Source organism: Blennius ocellaris (assembly GCF_963422515.1).
Source record: "Blennius ocellaris genome assembly, chromosome: 2".
Lineage (NCBI taxonomy): Eukaryota > Metazoa > Chordata > Actinopteri > Blenniiformes > Blenniidae > Blennius > Blennius ocellaris.
In genome coordinates, this window is record NC_137651.1 from 20434112 (window position 1) to 20453642 (window position 19531).

The window sequence follows — 19531 nt, forward strand, 5'->3', positions numbered from 1 at the left end:
AATTGAGAAAGAGTCATACATGTTGGCCAGGATTATGTTCAGTTTTTCAAAATCTGTTTCTGGTTTGACGTCCTGACACCAGGAAATTCATTCAAACCAAACTTTATTTCACTGAGTATCACGGTGAGAAGACATCCTGAGCGTTGTTTCCTCAGTCAGGTGGTTTGGAGGCAACAGTGCAAATATATTTTCGAAATAAATAAATGTTTGAAAAAAAATGTGATTTTTTTTATCTCTATTGATTAACTCTTTATAGGTGACCCAGTAAAATAGATGGAAATTGGAATTTTTCTTTTTAATATTATTTTATTATTAAAAATGTCAAAGGTATTTTATTTTGGAAAAGCGTCACCATATTATCAAAAATAGGAATAAAAATAAAGTTTTGCTTAATATCATATTGAAAAGAACATTAGATTTTTCACACAAACTAAATTAACATTTAGTCCTACTCCTTTTCTCATATGGTTGGGCATTATTATTATTATTATTATTACTATTATCATTATTATTATTAAATTGTTTTGAAGAATCAAATTTGTGCACACATGTCTGAAATAAATTTTCATTCTATTCAAAATAAAACAATTCAAAACCTTTTAGGTTATAGCTTGTATAAATCATTGTTTAAAAAATTTAAATAAACAATTCCCAAGCATTCCTTGCGAAGTGATTGGAGCTTTTATTTTGAAATCAGTTGGCGGAAATAGTACAGGCTTTTACTCTGACGGTGCGGCAGCGGGGCGGATCGGGTTTTGGAAAGCGGTGGTTCGCAGTCTGCTGTGAGCTCAGGAACAAACGGAGCACGGAACTTGTGACAGATACACACACGCACACACACATACACACACACACGCGCGCCCATACTGCGTGGATCACGGTGTCCCGGGGAGCGGATTGCCACCCTGAATGAACCAATGACTTGACCTCCGCGTCCGGACGCCACGGGAGAAGAGGACGATCTGTGCGGTACGTCGATTCATTTCCCGTCATGTCACGTTTCGGGGCTGTTAATAGCTCCCGCGGGGGTATTTATGAGGGCAGAAGAGTGTGTGTGTGTGTGTGTGTGTGTGTGGGGGGGGGGGGGGGTTCTCTTTTTCCGCACGGGGAGCTTCTGGACGAGAACCGAGCAGCCGGAGATCGAAACCTTTCCTCGGTCTCATCTTCGAGCTTCTAACGGAACCAGAGCCTCAGCCCCTGGATCAGATCCAGACCCTGGAGCTCCTGGAGCCTGATCCAGATCCTCTGCACACTTTGAATATTTACCGCCATCAAGCTGGTTTAACAGAAACTAAATGGTTTATCAGTTTCAACGTGCACGACTTCCCTAAAGGTATCAAAAGTTCCCATTTCTATTGTTCTTTTTAAAACAGTCTAGACAAACGCTCATTTGTGGTTTAGTTGTATCTAAGAATGACAGAAGTGCTGAAGTCAATTCTATTGTGCATTCGAATTGTCATCAGTTTGATTCAGGTCAACTTTAAAAGGCATTAAAATCTGTAATAGAAAAACTCAGATGAAAATTAAATAATAGTGCATTGGTGATTAAAAAAATATATATACAACTTTAGTTTGACTGGCAGACATTCCTACTATGCAAAGTGAGCCTTTAGAGCAGGGATGTCAAACAAAAAGCCCAATGGGCCAAAACTTGTCTGCAAGAAAGAAGCAATCTGTAAAATTGTAGAAATTTCAAAGAAAACATTTTTTTAAGACCAAATTTCTTAACAAAAGCAGACAAAAAGCAACGCTGAGACTCGAGCTGAGATATAATTGTTTGGCTTTGTAAGAATATGGACTTTTTCATCACATATATTCTGCAGCACAACAAAGAAAAACTGCAAAGTTTACATTTAAAGGTTATCGTGTCATTTATTTGATAAGTCCAGGCCACTCGAGATCAAACTGAGCTGCATGTGGCCGCAGAACAAAAGTATGTTTGACATTTTTGATTTTGTGGGAACTTGCATAAATTTGTTCAGACTGACAATTATGAATATTTCTATATTTTAGCACTATAAACCAAGTGTATAAACACAGCATCACACCCCAATCCCTTAAACAATGATGTCAAATGACCAAATTGACCCATATTTCACCATTTCCTGTTAAAAATGATCTGACATATATATATTACTTTTTGAGTTTAGTAGTTCGTCTCTCCAATACAATGTTAAAATACAAAAAAATAAATAAAAATACACAGGATGGCTCATTATTGGGTCATGGTATGAAGATGAATGCATAAATCAGGTGGGATAACAATGAAAAGGTGACGATTTACTCAAAGATGCCAAATATTAATGCGATTATGAGAACTACAACTCCATCAGGGACATCTGGTTTCACTTTGTTTTATTTTATTTTTTTTCCTCTTCTTTACAGAGCGATCCCTGAAACACCACAACGATGAGTCTGCTCCACAGGTCAGTGACAAACCAGTGCAGGACACTCGTGTTCACTGACTCACGCTCAATCTGGAGACGCTGAATAGTTGTTGGGATCACACCTATTTTACAAATGGACGACACTACAGTACGTACTCGCCCACGGCGATAGTCAGAAAACTATATCGGAGTGAACATACCCGGGGGTAGATTGGACGACAACTCTTTGGTTCTGTTGAGTGCATTTTTCTTTTTTTTTTTTTTTGGTTATTTTTTTACTGGCATACCTCCAATGTCTCATCACCTCTCGCAATAGTTGAGCAAGAACGTCATTACATCAATATTTTTCGCTACAAAATGTGAAATATGTGCAATTTTGGTGAATTTTAAGCTGTCAAACTGTTATTATATTGAATTAGTGGCGTCATCAGAATCAGAAACCGGTTTAGTACCAAATATAGTTAACATAATACAAGGAATTTGTTTTCATGACACAAAACAAACACAGTCGAACAGTAAAAAAGGTAAAAAAGTGCAACAAGAAGAAAAAAAACAGTGCAAACGCAGTGAGTTAAAGTAGCACAGTTTACCCACTTTGGTCATTAAACTGAAAATATCTACGTTATTCTTTCATATAATCTGTTTTTTTTGTTTTAGAAGTAGCCTTTTTAAAGGTTTAATATCGACATTGTTTTGTAAACTCTCTGAAAGTCCTGGGATGGTTTGTCACCATGTCCATGGTGGACGTGGGCCTTTTCGCCCCGTCGGCATGGATTAGATTTAACCTCCGGCGACTTTAACGTGAATGAAAGCAGGTCTAGACCATAGACGGGCAGAGACAGAGAGATTTATTCTCAGATTCAGTTAAAAAGTAATTGTTTTCCAGACTTTAAAGACACTTTTCTGAAGCAAAAATGACAATAATTATGCATTTTCACTTGAAACACTGATTATCATGTTATGTAAATACATGCTTCCACCTCACTCGGCCCAGAAAACCAAATAAACCCACATGTGGAATATTTCCCCGCTACATGCAGGCGTGACGTATGAATAAGCAGCCCGTGTTTGTTTACTGTTGCGTGACGTGTTGCTGTCGACGCTCAGACCTTCTTGTTGGTTCTGTTGGGGTTCGTACCGATGGGATCAGGCGCCTCGTTTCTCACAGAGGAGTGTCACTTGAGACCAGTGACCTATTTCTTTTTATGTTTTACTATTGACACAGTGTTTCTCTGCTGTGTTTGCTCCTTAGAATAAAGATATTTCTAAGGAAAAACAAGTAACTCAACTGTTCTGTGTGCCTCCTGTATGTGTTGATGAAGAGAATTAATCGATGTAAACTTCTTCGTAACATAATGCTATATTCAGATCAAATCTATATTGTTTAAAAATTTACTTTTTTTTTTTTTTGGCTTTTCAAAATGTTGCACTCTCAAAGCAAGTTTTTCCAAAGAGCTATTGTCATGTGTGTCATTTATCATAGTTTCTTTTTCTTTCCTAATGTGTCTTATATTTTAGTGTTGGTCGCAGGTTTTATTTCAGTTTAGAAACTGAACTCTTTCACTGTGAAATCAGATTCTTGTGATGTTTTACTGAAATAAGCCAGACTTTCCTTGAAAGAGAAGTTATCTGGGTGCGTTGTGTTGCTGTAAAATCAGTAAATAATCACCATTAATGGAGAATTAACGGATGTGCAAGTCATCCATTGAGTTTGTAGTAACTTTTAATTTCACCTTTTAATAAAAACTTGGATGTCGCGCCTCTTCTAAAGGTTCCATGATTCAAACATAAATAAATATATATAATCTCAGACCTAGAAATGTGTTTGCAACTTGTTTGTAGCCGACATCTTCATAGTTTGGCTTTTTCTGTATTTGTGAGTGCAGAGATGAACATCTGCTTTTATTGTTGTAATGTGCTGCTGAATGTTTCTTTAAAATTGTACAAAGTGGTAAAGTCATCATCTCTAATTCTAAATGATTTTCCAACACTGAAATACTTCCTTACTCTTTAACTCGACACTTAATTAATATATTTAAAGAGATTGGTGATTCAAGGCAGTTATTCTTCTGTCGTGGTTATGATATCATCTCCTTACACGCACACACAGAGTTGAAAGGAAAAATTCTATTGTAAAGTAGAATTTCAAGCTACTGCTGAGTCATGAAAAAAGGGCTTAGAGCCAACATGAATTATGTTGTGTAATTTTAGCAGCATGCTGGTTGCATAACTGACATTTAAACTACAAGCCTGTGTGGTTCAGCATCATCGGCAGCAGGTTTGTTTGACGTTGTTTTAATGGTACCACTTCAAGTTGACGTTGAAAATCTTTTTACTAGTCAACCACCATTTGTATAACAGAGATTTACCCGTTTTTCTGTGTAAATAAGTCTGAAGTGTGATCTAACTTCACTTCACTATAAAAGCTGCTTAAAGCTTTAAAAAAAAAAATCTTTAAGTGGTCAAGGAGCAGCTCAATGCTTCCCTTTCCTGAAATCAAAAACCCGCTCACGCATTATTTTTCCAATTTTAAGTCACAAATCACAATAAGACCCCTTTTACAATTGTTTGATTGTTTTGGTAATGAAACCAAACCACACATGCGTAAAGAACAATACACGGTAAACACTATCAATGTTGAAAACATGGACATTCATTTTCAGTGGCTCTGTATTTGTTTTCCATGTTCACTTTAAAAACATTGGGGTGTAACCAGGGCCTGAATCTGTCTTACACAAATCCCGCGAGTTAAAGCCATTATCCGTAGTTTTTTTGTTTTGTTTTTTGTTTTTGCTGCTGCTGGTAAAGAAGAGGCTCTTTCAAAGCAGCCTATTCGTCACAATGGTCATTGGGGGCGGGGCTTAGGACAAAGCATTTACGGTACACAGAATTAGTATACACATCTTGGTTCAAGATGAGTCACAAGAAATTTGAAGTGGCTTCACAGGAAAACAGGGCGTGTATTTAAAATTCTCAAGTCGTCACTTTCAGACGGTATTATTAACAGTAATATGAACACACAAACCCAAGACGCACACACAAAAAAAAAAAATGGGAGAACGTACTCATCTTTGTTTAATACTTCGTCCATGAACAGCCATGATTTAGCCTGGCAAATTGTGAAATATGTAGTTTATATACAAAATTGAATTTATTAATCTGAGATACAAAATATACATTGTTGTGTTCTCATTTGATAAAAAAAAAAAAAATCTCTACATTTTATGTCTCAACTTTTCTGGATCGCATTACAAGAGACGGTGAGTTTCTTTGTTTGCTGCTGCATTGAACACTGGTTATATGAATACATTCTTTCTGAGACTGTTCAGTATGGAACACATTTCTTGTTAAACAAAAAAAAAAAACATTCACACTTCCGCTGACTCTCACGAATGCCCTTCAGACTTTCAGGCAAACTCCGTGCGAGCTTCTCGCCCCCCCCCTTGCGCCTCTTAGTTTAGAGACTTAATTGGTTGCTGCTGTGTGAATGTCAGTGCCTTGGAGGTATGTCACAATACCTGCTACAACCTGCACCCGGCCTCACAGCAGCCCTTCCTGCAGGCGAGTCTTGGATGTGAGACAGAACGACGACCACGTTGAGTTGTTCACTGTGTAATGAGTTGCAATGTAAAAATAGCATGCATGGTTCTGTGTTTTTGGGGGGGGGGTTTTTTCAGGTCGCTGAGTCCGGTCGTCCCACTATGGAGGTGGAAGAGGAACGTGGACGTGGTCCTCTATCCAGTCACGGGCGTTTCCTGCAGGTCCTTCTGCTCCGCCCCTTCAGAACCAGGTGCACAACTCGATACCAGTCCGAAATCTCATCTGAAATGCTTCCTGCCTTCCTAAATACAGGATATGACGAGATAATTACAGTTGTGGCATGAAATGGGAACAAAAAAACCCAAAAAGTGCAAACGTACTCCACCAGTTATTTCCTCAATGAGTTTTAGCGACCAGACTCATTCACTCTGGAGCGTCTGTCGAAATGATGCACTGACTTATTCCTCAGAGAATTTAGTCAGTGCACTGTCAGTTCTGAGGAGTTCTTACATTGATGGGTCAGAGTTGTCCTGCCAGCATCAGCAAAACAACTGTGAACTGTGGCTTTAAGGATTTATGTGAACTGTTAGTAATGATGCATTCTTTAACTTTTGGGAAGGATCATTTATGACGACGTGTCAAATCGGAAATGTTCAGCCGACAAACTTTTAGATTTTATCGGGTCAGGGTTAACTTCACCGTTACAATATGGGATGTACAGAGCAGCATTTTCACAATTTGTTTTGCCACATTGATGGAGACTGCAGATTTGTAACAGAAGAAAATCGCTGTGACTTTCCATGGCTGGATTGAATGATGGATAACATAAAGTCAATACAGCTCTCTGGCATGTCAGAGAATCTTGTATCATAAATCCATATTTTGAGACATTGTTCAGCGGGATTTAAAAAAAAAAAAAAAAAAAACAAGAGCAAAAGAAGAGATTTGGCAAAATATTGGAAAACCTAACAAGGGGAACAGCTGAATATATCCTCAGATAAACTCTGTTAATAAAAGTCATGCTGAGGAAACGCTTCTCATCAAAATAACAGCATCTCAACTGAAGGCTGATTTTTTTTTGCCCCTCATTTTCAAATCATTTTCAAATCCCATGATATTCCATATTCATGAAATCTGATGCACTAAGTGGACAGTGTGTGTTGTTCCTGTCAGGCAGGATCCTCAGAGCGTCCTGTGAGTGTGCGCAAAATATCAAGTTTGCATCTTCTTTTTTTTTTATGCCTACACGCCTACTGTATAGTATAGTATATCATACTGTGCAAACAAAACCTCCTTTATACAAATTTACCTCCTGTATCAAGTCAATTTATCTGTGTTCACCTCCATTACCATCATTCCATCTTTTGTCTGAGACGGCCGAAATCGCAAAGTGTGAAATACACCGACAGCACATCCACATTCAGTAAAAGTACTTTTCGTTTTTTTGCTCCCCCGTGCTTTCAGATCCAATAGAGATCCACAAGAGGAAGCTGTTCCTGTGGTTCAACCACCTCCCTCAGGAGGAGAAACAGTTCGGCGGGCTGTTCAGGCCGGAGACCATGCACGTGGATCCGCTCATCCTGGAAAGGAAGACCGAGGAGAGGGCGGGACACCTCTGCTCGCCTCTTCACGTCCACTCAGATTCCAGCCCCGCTGTCAATGTCGAGCAGCTGTTTGAGCCCCCGGAGGGCTACTGCGAGGGCCGGGGGCTCAACCTGCTGCTGTACGGGGCCGTGGGCACCGGGAAAAGCACTGTGGTCAGAAAGCTGGTGCTGGATTGGTGCCAGGGGAGCACTCTGACCCAGTTCAAGCTGCTGCTGCCGTTTTCCTGCGAGGACCTCAGTAAGCTGTCAAGGTAAGTTCCGTTTCTCTTGCCTACACACAAAATATGTGGATTGGCAATGTGATACATCCCCCCCCCCCCCAGTAGCCTCGATCGAACTGAAAAGCTTGAATCTATTTGGCATTCAGTCAAGTCAGATTGAGGCTGTAAGGAAGCAGGACTGCTGACTCTACCGGTGCTGTTTGATGTTCTGTAAAACTTTGATGATCGGAATACAGTTTAATGACCAATTTTTTTTTTCCTGATTTTTTTTTTTCCTGATTATCTCCCCATTTCTTGAAAACACAGAAATAGGCTGTTATGATGTTTTATAAATTGCAGGATGTTAGGAGGTGCATAACTTTAAGTGATTCATTTACTAATTTAGTTCTGTTCATTCAATGTTTACTGGACTAAAAATGCCACACTGGATCAACCAAAAAAAATCTCTCATGTAAACATGTCCTGGCAAAAGACAGGAAGCACCACGCAAATCAAGTTGCAACTGGTATTTCAGAATTGAAAGACAATAAATGTTCAACGCATGATATAAAAACCATCAGAATCAGATTCAAAACAACGCAGAAAGCTCACGCATTAAAGAGATTTTATTAACAGGTGAAACTAAATGAGTCATTTCAGCATTAAATCTCATTGGAGCTTCTCCTTCGGAAGGCCGGGGCAAGACTGGAGTTCACATAGTTCATTTGTTGTGTTCGGTACACATGTGATCAGTGCAATTGGCAAAAGTACTTAAAGGTTAAGCAAAAGAGAAAAACCTGACGGGCAACATGTGACTCACCGAAGTGAAGAGCTTGAGTGAACTGAATAGATGAGGATTTGATCTAACTGACTCTTATTTTACTTGAAATGTATTGTCCTGTACATGAAGCCATAGTCTTGTTGGACCTAATAAGCTGTTGTTGTCCTCTAATTTTAATGTATTGTGCCATTATTATGCATTCTGAAAGAATTAAGCTGTTATAAATAACATTTTAATCAGCCATTTTTAACTGTAGTGTTGAATTTTCATAATTGCCAGAATCCACTCTTTGTATATAATTGACAACAATTATTATTTATTACTTGTCTTCATTTTGAAGGTCTTATCATTTTTGTTGCTCCCCATAAATTTTATTAGGTGGAAAAAAAAAAGTCTATTGTGCACAGAGGTTGCAGACGTCTTATAGAGTGACTGGAAACCTCTGCTGTATGACTCCAGACTTCATGGGTGGATATCTTAGTATAATTGCAGTCCCTTGATATTTTTCTGAATGATTAACTAAAGTCAGCCTGGTTCAAGGGAGCAGCATGAACCGATGAATCCAGTTGGATAAGAAGCAAAACATGTCCACTTTAGAGAAAAGAAAAGCTAAACACAGTAAGGGATTCTCTCGACACGGTTCTCTTCAATGAATGGCTAAACTTCACTTTTCTAAGGTGATTTAAATGGGCACTTCTTCACTGTAATGCAATTAACAACAAATCATTGTTTGGCGACTGATCGTTTCCATCGCCCCACTGAATCACCGGTCTCCTTGGTTCAGGGCTGCCTCCTTAAGGGACCTGGTCAGCAGGAAATACCTCCACCTGAAGAAACACCCCCTGCTGAGTGGTGAGGGAGACCAAGCCAAGGATGTGCTCTTCCTCTTCAACGGCATGGAGAAGATGCACCTGGACTTCCGGATCGGCTCCACCGAGCTCTGCAGTGATCCCAATGAGCCGCTGCCTCCGAGCGTGTTGGTGGTGAACCTGCTGAGGAAGTACCTCCTGCCTGAGGTAAGAGAACCGCCGTCCACCTTCCCGGTTCTGTGTTCCTCAGGTGGAAACGCATAGTCATTTTGTTTGACATGCAAAAAAAAAAAATAGAGGTGTTTTTTTTTTTATGTGTTACTTTTGGGGTTTTTTTGTAAAAAAAAAAAAACATATTTTCATTCAACATGGACGGATTTATTTGTTTTACACTGCCAAGGATGTTAATGGTTTACCCGTATGTTCGATATGCGGGGAGAACCAACAAATTAAAGTCATGTTGAAAGACTTAAATCAGCTAAAATCACCAGAGAAAGGTAATACAGCTGTAATGGCTACAAGTGCGATAATCCCTAAAACTATTTAAAGTAGCTAAATACACACACACACAAAATAATAATTCTAACCCAGTTTTCAGAGTTGGTGATTGTTCCTGATGAAGATGTCTGTTATTGTCTGTCCACCAGGCAAGCGTCTTGGTGACCACCAGACTCTCAGCTCTGGACCGGATCCCTGAGAAGTACGTGAGTCGTTACGCACAGATTTGTGGCTTCAACGACCCGGACCGCCAACGCGCGTACTTTGCAGGCCGCCTGCTGCAGCAGAGTGGGAAATCTACCCGTGACCACGAGGCCCAAGCTCTCATAGAGCTGCTTTACCTCAACCTCCAAAGGGAGAGCCAGCTGGCTACGGCGTGCTTCCTGCCGTCTTACTGCTGGCTCACCTGCGCCACATTGCACTTCCTGCATTTCACCGACGCCAACGCCCCCATCCGCACGCTCACCGGCATCTACACCAGCTTCCTCAGGCTCAACTTCGGTGGCGAGGTCGTCGGCTCGGGAGCCGAGACAGACGTGTCCAGTCTGGAGCAAAAGAACTCGCTCATGCTCTACGTCGTGCGGACCGTCGGTAAACTTGCATTCGACGGCGTGACGTACCGCCGCACGTCGTTCTCCGAAGAGGAGCTGGAGCAGTGGATTGGAGGGAAGACCAAGACGGACGAGGAGCTGCGTCAGCTGGCCGTCTTCCGGACCGACGTGTTGGACTTCTTCCTGACGCCGTGCGTAGAGAGCGGTAAGCGTTTCCCCGACGAGCTGAGTGAGACGGATGAAGTACGCTACGTGTTCGCCGTCCCCGCCATGCAGGAGTACCTGGCGGCTCTCTATGTGGTTCTCGGGGAGAACAAGTCAGCTTTAGAAAAGCTCGGGAGACAAGTCTCTGTGGCCATCGGTCAGGCGGGGGAAGACGTCGGCGCCATCGTCGGCATCCTGTCCAAATTCATCCCCGTCCGAATCTTCGCCGTGTTCAACCTCCTCAAGTTCTTCCCGAAGCTCTACGACAAGTTCAGCAGCCGCAACAAGGGCACCATCGCCAAAACCATGGCGTCCGAGATGTTCCGTACCGAGGACAGCCACAATGAGGACGTCCTGGATCAAGTGGAGCAAAGCCTGCTGGGAGTCCACGGCCCGCAGCCCAAGCAGCACACCGCCGGCCAGCCTTTTGAACTCTACCCCATCTTTATGGGTGGCCTGTTGCATTTTGGCAACCGGGTTATTCTCCAGCAGCTGGGCTGCAGCATTCAGAGCACCACCGTGGTCCAGATCACTCGTGCCCTGAGGAACTACCTCGTCAGAGGTAAGACGTGCTCTTTTCAGTCTTCTTACGGAGGATGGGTGAGTTACTGTTGGTTTATTTCAATATCTTTGATGCTGTTTGTAAGTGAGGGGCTTTTCAGTGTATTTTGAAGCGACTCAGGCTCCTAACTTATCCAGAACCAGCCGATGTTGAGTCCTTTTTGTAGATATCGCTGGCTTTACTAGCAATGTTTGAGTTTGGTACAATGCTGAAGATTTCTTTAACAGCGATGATCCTGGCATCTAAATTAAACTTTAAACTGACAAGTCCAAAGAATTAAAGCATGAAAAAACATACAAATCCAGCACAATTTATACTGAAGTATTGTTTCCAAGGTCACGGTTTTCAATAACTATATCAGTTTTTGCGAGGTTCTTTGCTCCATGCACTAATCAAGGGTTTAGCATTTACCGCTGTTGTATTCAGGCTCAACATTTTCCCCTTTTCCTTCTTGAAGACTTAAAAACAAACTTCAGGGAGAAGCAGATCTTATTTTAAGTTATATTCTTAAACTGCTGTAGAGAAGAGCTCAAACAATGTGTGGCCAGCTCACACCACTGGCAGCAGCAACAGGAACCATTGTTCATTTTAGGTTATTACACAACTTATTAGGTTGAGGTGCCACTTTTTTATTTTATGTGGGGGTGAGTTTCTGGAATTGCGTACATGCTTCTTTGTTTTCGTTTTCTCTGTGATCGTTCTGCCTGGTCTGGTCTCACGAGATAATCTCTTCATTCACCAAATGCGCTGAGTGAAAACAAGTTTCAGAATAGTTTCGCGTTCACACGGCGAGGTTTTGAAAACCCCATAGAACGCCCCAGGCCAATAGACCATAAACGCCATAGAACAATACTATAAACATTGAGGAGAATACAGACAGTTGGATTAAACATTGTTGTAGATCCTACTTTCTTTGGCCAGGAGTTAAAAACGCATGACGTATAACGACAGTCTTATTCTTGCTTGATCCCAGAGCTCAGCAAGCCTCAGCCGGCGGAGGAGGTGATGGACCTGCTGGTCCTCCTCTACGAGTTTCAGAACCCCCGACTCACTTCAGAGGTTCTGTCCACGATCCGATCCATTCGCCTCACCAACATTCGATTGACTTCACTCAAGTGCTTCGTGCTGAGTTCGGTACTCTCGTGCACACCTCCCAGGTAAACTGTGATTTCACTCAGCCTTGTGAGAGACTATAAACCATTTCACATATCTAATTCGACAAATTCTGCATTTGAATAGTCATCCTCACTGTATCCTGTTACACAAAGAACTGGAAAAAAAAAAAAAAAAACAGACTGGTGCTTGTCCTTATATGAATCAGACACATTTTACAAGAGCTACAACATTATGGTAACTTGAAAATAAGTAAATGTTTTTTTCCTATGATAACTAGGTTTACTCCACCAATACGGCTGAAATCGTCATATTGTATAATATAATATATGTAAAAAATAATGCCATCTCCAATGAATAACTTAGAATTAATAATTAGTCTTATGACACCTGACATAAAGTTCCTAGTAAAACATAAACTATGAATGTGTAAAATAAGAATTCAGATGCTCACAGTTGTTGAGGCATTTGCTCTTATTCTCTTAAAAGTGTGTTTTGAGCTCCCGACTGTATGTGGTGATGTTTTCCCACAGCTATCACCTCCAGGAGATGGACCTGTCCTCATGTCTGCTCACTCATGACATGCTGCAGATGCTGTGGCCTGCCTTCAGACACACACACAACCTCAAGTGAGACACACGCACACACACACGCACAACAAATGCCTTTCTGCATGGTGTTCCACACTGTATGTCTGATACTGCCACCACCGTTGCACCAGATTCAAAGTAAACCAATCAGCCATAACTAATTCTTACAATTTCCTGCTTTTTTCCTACTTGTGATGCTCCAGTAGAAAATGTCCATTTCTCTTGATGGCAGCACGTCGCCGCAACTAATAATGTATTAATTACACAATTATTGTTTAAATATAATAAAGCTTATGATGTTAAAAAAACAAACATACAGTAGCATCGTATATGTCCTGACTTTGCTTGTTGTCAGTAAACAAACTACACAAAAACAGAAAAATATTTTATTTCTTGAAATTTACATTTTAAAATGATTTTGTTTTAAATTATTATTTACAAATTAAGTTGTTATTAAGCTACTGGCAAAATATTTTCACAATACAGGCTCTTTTTTTGATGTTGTATGCTTTATGACATTATCGGCCATTATTGCAATATTGGTTGCTGCACAAGCTGTCGGTGGTCATAATGTTACGGTTGATCGGTGCATTTTTGTTTGTAACTCATGTGTTGGATTTTTATGAACTCCATCCAGGATCCAGAAGATCAGATTAAAGATTACAATAAAGCTTTGAACAGTTGAATGCAAGTGGTTGAGAAAGAGTAAAAATGTGATGCTGGCTTTTTAAAGCACAGATTACAGCTGGTCTGAGTGAATAGAGTTAAAATTTGGTGTGTTTATGATGATTCAATAAATTGTTCTGTGTCTAAAGTTTATCCTAAGATTAAAAAAAAAAAATCTATGTATTCTTCCATCTGCGACAGTTAGTTTTACATCTATTGGTGACTAAGGATCACCATTTACTATTAAAATAATCTAACAAACTCAAGACACTCCTGCTATGTGAGGCTGTGGTGTTAACCACTGCACCACCATGTACGTCACCATGTTCGCTTCTTATTTACGTGTTCGAGAACCGATGCTACGTCCCAACTATTTTGGAGTTTGGGTTTTTATTGACAAGATCCATTCTGGAAAAACCACGTTGTCGGATTTATCACTGCTGTAACCCTTTATGGGAGATTTATACCTTTCACCTTCAAATATAAATCAAATAAAAGTGTAAATCTGTCATTTGGTTGTGGATTAGTAAAGATATGACGTTAATTATTAGATCAGTGCCACAGACAATGGAGAGAAGGGAGTAAATGCATGAGGTGAAGGTTGATATTGATGCATTTTGGACTTCGGTTGTTTGATTATCATCTCTACAAAACACTCCTTGTAATGAAATGATGCCTTTATGAGCCTGCAGTCCTGTTACGTCATGTAAACTGTGTGTATAAATGTGTGTACGCAGTTCCTAACACCACAGAAGAGCACGTTATTAACATTTTGGGGTGCAGTTTGAATCTAAATGATCAGCAAAAGGGCGTGTAAAAAGAGATAAATGTACCAATTAGCTGCATTTTGATTCAAACCAAAACTAGAGGGATGTCATTTTATAATGTAGGATTCTGATTCACATGCAAACCACCTTCTCATAAAATCACTTCCTCTTCTTGTAGCAGTTAGTAATGCAAATATTGTTGGTGTCTTAATGATTTTAGCCATTTTGGCTGGAATTAAGTCAATAATAATGTGACGATCATGTACTAAATATGCTGTATACATCCTTTATAATGAATATTATATAATAATATATGACTGAACCATCCATTGTCCATATTTTTATATGAAAAGGGCACAAAAACAGCAACGTTAATGTTTTTGTGTTAGTTACTCAAAAATATCCGAGCTTAAATATATATAAAAGGTGTTTCCTCTCTGCTTGTAGTATTTGAACGTCCTAACATACAGAATTTATGGAGAATAAAACCTTTAAAAGGTCTTTGTCTGAACCAAATGTTGCTCATCCTGCATGTGATTGCAGTGTGTGTGTGTGTGTGTGTGTGTTCATGATTGTTGCACCTGCCTGTTTCTGTCGTCCTCAGCCTGCAGTTTAACAGCCTGGGTCCTGAGTCCTGCATCCTGCTGAGAGATCTGCTCCTTGACCCCAAGAGTTCCATTAAATCCCTACAGTAAGACCACCGCTCAGTCCACGCCTTCAACCAAACATGAGAGGTGTCACTGCGGGAAACCACCCGGGGTCGTGTGGCGGCTCGAGAAACACCTGAGAATAGGGGCATAGTTCATGGACGTGACTGGATGAATTCACGGCAAACAAAGCATGGAGAATGCCAGATTTGCAATTTCGCTTTGAATTTGTTTAGTCGCTGCTTGACATGAAACTAAGTACATTATGTTCCTCGACTAATTGCAAAGACAATGTAAGATTCAGAGTTGCACTCAAGTGTGAGATGATACAAGATATTTATTCTATGACTCAATAAGTCTCATACCTGATCTGCTTTGTGGAAATTTGGAGAAATGCAGGAAAAACCCGCACTAAATTGGGCTTCATTTCTTTTATGAAAAGCCATAAGAAGGATAATCATCCATCCATCCATCCATCCATTGGCTATATAGGATATATATATATAGGATAATCAATAGAAGACAATACAGAGAAACCACATATGCTCTATTCCTTACTCCATCCGTCTGTCGCGTGTTGCCCTCAGGCTGTGTGACAACCCCCTGCTGGACTCGGGGGCCCTCACCCTGCTGGAGGCCCTCCCGGAGAACCAGTCCCTCACCCACCTGTCCCTGATGCACACCGGCCTGGGCGACCGCGGGGCGCTGCAGCTGGCCGAGAAGCTGCAGAGCCACGCCGGGCTGCAGGAGCTCAACGTGGCCTACAACAACATCGGGGACAACGCGGCGCTCGCCCTGGTGGACGCCTGCAGGGAGCACCCCAGCATTCACACCGTGCAGTAAGAGTTCACACTCGAGAGTCGGGAAATCTCTTGCAGTTTGCAATTACAAATGTTATACAGTTCACATACATTGTCGTGCGACCCCCGTATAAAGGCCATGTTTAGACATTAATAGACACAATGGAGTAAATCTATTACTCAGAAATAGGTTAAATAATTAATAAATGTTCCCCTCTTGTTAGCCACGGTTCACTCAGAATGTATGACAGCTCACGTTACCGAGACGTGGAAGTAACTACAGGATCGGTTGCAGATAATCAGTCATTTTAAAATGTTAATGAGCAGAACCGAATGTAAACTCGGCTCCTCGCTCGCTTTGCCATGATCTGCTTTCACGATAGTCACATAAATCTCTTCAGTGTGTGTCACGGATGTTATAATTAAGACTGATGACCTGAGTAAAGAGGTTTTTTTTATGAAAGAGACTTAAAAATGAACAAAAAAAATGTAAATCTGTGAATGTATAGTCTGGGCTTTATGGTTTTATGAGTATTCATAAAATACACAAAGATGAGTCTGTGAATGCTTTCAGTGTTCAGATCATATATATTATTCATTACTTTTACCTTGAATGCATCGACCTGCTGTAATTGTCCGCTCCAAATAGAATACACCAGTAGAAGCCTAACAAATATATTATTGTTTTACAAACCCTCTGTGTTCGGTACTTTGATTCCTGAAAGGGCAAACGATGCTAAAATAGCTAAGAATGCTCATCTGATTGTTTTTTTGGGTTTTTTTGCTTGAAAGTGTGCTAAATGTCTCTTTTAGGTTCACACTCCAACTTTGACATCTTTTCTATCTGTGGAACGGTTGTGAGCACTAAGGTCGCCGAGCTTATTCACTTAACTGACCTTAACAAAAAAAAAATAACATTGTGTAATAAAGGGAAACATTATTTTTCATATATAGATTTTTTTTTTTAATTTATTTGCCCTGTTGTTCATGGACTTTTTTAGACTCAGTCACTGGGATTTCATATCTCCCATAATACCTTTTTGTGCCATTTTTTGCATATTAATGCAAAAATGCTTCTTTTATTGAAGAAAAATGGGGAAAAATAAAGATTAATTTCTTGGTCGCGGACCTTTTATATGGGCCTCTGTGGAAAATGACAGCTGAAAACAGCTCAATGTAACACTATCATCCAGTGCTGATGTCATTAGTGTCAAACCTGAGGATCTGTGATTCTCCGCGTGTAGTCTGTACCTGAACCAGCTCAGCGACGTGGGGAAGCAGTCCCTGTACGTGCGCGGCGTTCCCAGCAGCCCCGGCGGCAGCAACCGGCGGGTCAGGGTCCTGGCCTCCGTCACCGAGGGCTCGGACATCTCCGAGGACTGGCACCCCATCCTCGACGTGATCCGGGAGAACGCCTCGTCCTGGGACCGCCAGCGGGTCCAGCAGCAGCTCCAGGTACACGCCACATAAACTTCAGCAAAGAAAAAAAAACTAAATACTTCTTATAGGGGTTTATTGTCGAGTGTTTGGGGGGTGGGGGGACTACAGTACTGTATTTTGCTTTTATCCCAGAGATTTCATCATTCAATCATTTCTCGCACGCTCTGATCACTCGCTCATATTTGATTATTTTTACTTTAAATCCTGCCGTGTCGATTTCTCTTTTTGGACACATTTTTTTCCGCTCAGTCAAACACAGTAGTGATGGAGGTTTCTGTGATACTGCAGAAGCTTTCTGTTGTCACACAGTACCATCTCGTGGTAATGGGTGGTATGTACCAGTATATTTTGACATTAAGCTGCTTCTTAAATGACATGAGCAGCCAAACCAAAAACAACAGTGACTTATAGGCTCGGAAATATAATATATAATATTATATGAAAATTTAGCATCGATCAATACCATTAGTGTATTGACGCAGATTGTGGGGGATGAAATGTGTGTGTGTGTGTGTGAGTGTGTGTCAGTGACTCGTCCTCCCTCTGTGCAGGTCTTCCTCCGGGACCTGGAGTGGGGCCGCCAGCAGCAGCAGAGCATCTGGAAGCGGCTGCACTTCCGCAGGGTGGAGAAAGGTGTCCGGCAGACTTTACGCAGGCTTGAGAAGGACTCTCTCTTCCCGTCCAAGTGATTCAGCAAGTAACCCCACCCTCCCACCCCAACAACCCCGACCAGATTGGACCGGGACACGTGCAACATTTGAAACTGCGGAATCCCGCAGGAGACATTTCACAAGTGGTGACAAGAATCCTGTGTTCATCCGTCATCATTTCAAGAAAGTTAAGATAAATCAAAGTGAGACTTTTAAACATTCTCCCAGCAGAAATTTCACACGTTAAACAACGTCAAGTATGAATATGAGGGAAATTATCATCACATATCACAGTGAAGTCAATTTTTTTAAAAAGCGTTAATGTATAATATAAAAACGTTATGATGCAAAGCTCAACAATATACTTTGGTAACAAGTAGATTATTTGCACCAAACTTGTCTGGATTAGATTTTCTCCCAGTGGTCATATAGCGAATACCAGCGTTTCTGTTTTTCTATGATCCTTTTGGTTAATGTGACTCCCGGAACAGTTTTGCAGTGCGTCAGGACATCACAAGGTGGTGCTGTTGGAGTATTTTCTTTTTTTTTACCATACTTGATGTCATACACCAAAGTTTCAGTAGCCTCAACTGCTGAATAGAAAGATATTATCAAGGCTCTCTCTCACATTGGTTCCCATCAGAGGAGTGATTTCCTCTTTGAGGTTGCCAGAATATTAGATTAAAATTAAAAAAATATATACAACTTCTAAGATGTGTTTTTAGTTGGGTTTTTTTTGTTTTGTTTTGTTTTTTTAAAGGGCTTCCGATTCCTGTTACCCTTTGTCATCCATCTTCTCGTTTGGACCACTTTAAATGGAATTAGCCTGTGAGGTGGCAAGGCTTGGAACCAGTGTGGTTTAAGAAATCTGATGTAAATTGCGATTTGGAATGAGAAAATGCACTTATCTGGTGAAAAGCAATCAAAAACACCTGTGTGTGGCTTTAGTTTGACCTTTAAAAAGATCAAATTAAACTCTTTCAGTGGGAACTCAGCTTTATTATAACCTATTTTGAAAGGTGTGGACAGTAATTAAGATCCGATCTATTGTAAAGTAATAAATAAGTAACAATCTAACTGAAGAATAATTTTTTTCAAAGAGAATATAATACTGATTTATCTGCCTTTTACAACTGTAAACAGAAACAAGAAGAAGAATTTCTGCTTTATCTTTAATGTAGTGTTTCACTACAGGACTGCTGCTTTGAGCAGGTTAAATGTATTGTTTATTTGCACACTTCTTTGACTGCCTTCATAACGTCTGCTGGTTGGTTGCTTATTTACCCATATTTCTGTCTCCCTTCTTGCACAGGAAATTCTCAGGAAAACCAAACCTGGCATCAAATGTCCAGAGTTTGATTTATTTATTCTTCAATCAGAGATCCTGATAGTAAAAATAAAAAGGTTAAAACGCCTTATTGAGGCTAATAGTTACCCTTTCTTGAGCTGATGTGGTTGAGTGCTAGATTAAAAAAAAAAAAAAAAAAAAAAAACGCTTATGGAAACATTTCAGACAGTCCTGTCTTCTGTGCTGTAATGAACCGACAAGAGCCGGGGTAAACAATAAATGCTATGCTGCAAGCTGTCGTCTGCCTGTTAATGATGGTTAACGTTTGAGTTATCCTGATGCTCCGTCTTCACTTCATTAAGGATTTTCTTCAATATGATAGCCAAGTTATTTTGGTAACCCAGCAATACATGTAAAAAGTACCCAGCAAATTA

General features: G+C 40.5%; 1 protein-coding gene across 3 annotated transcripts; it reads left to right on the plus strand.

Annotated features, from left to right (window-relative positions):
• The first annotated feature begins 757 nt into the window (after positions 1-757).
• nlrx1 (NLR family member X1) lies at positions 758-19531 on the plus strand. 3 transcript variants are annotated; one of them, XM_080509124.1, is made up of 12 exons: positions 758-969; positions 2386-2426; positions 6065-6177; positions 7392-7782; positions 9297-9528; positions 9969-11136; positions 12110-12293; positions 12783-12878; positions 14877-14963; positions 15507-15758; positions 16964-17174; positions 17711-19531. In XM_080509124.1, the coding sequence occupies exons 2-12, from the start codon at positions 2410-2412 to the stop codon at positions 17846-17848; spliced, it is 2889 nt and encodes a 962-aa protein (XP_080365250.1). In that variant the 5' UTR covers positions 758-969; positions 2386-2409; the 3' UTR covers positions 17849-19531. The 3 variants fall into 3 exon arrangements, with proteins under 3 accessions (XP_080365250.1, XP_080365249.1, XP_080365251.1); XM_080509123.1 differs by having other exon boundaries at positions 2386-6177; XM_080509125.1 differs by lacking the exon at positions 14877-14963 and having other exon boundaries at positions 2386-6177.

What these genes read in the sequence shown, in the direction of transcription:
- nlrx1 (XM_080509123.1), top strand. Translation starts at nt 6,003, where the DNA reads ATGAGTTGCAATGTAAAAATAGCATGCATGGTTCTGTGTTTTTGGGGG. An exon ending in GGAAGTACCTCCTGCCTGAG is followed by an intron (nt 9,529 to 9,968) that starts GTAAGAGAACCG and finishes TCTGTCCACCAG; the next exon opens with GCAAGCGTCTTGGTGACCAC. An exon ending in GGGTCCAGCAGCAGCTCCAG is followed by an intron (nt 17,175 to 17,710) that starts GTACACGCCACA and finishes CCCTCTGTGCAG; the next exon opens with GTCTTCCTCCGGGACCTGGA.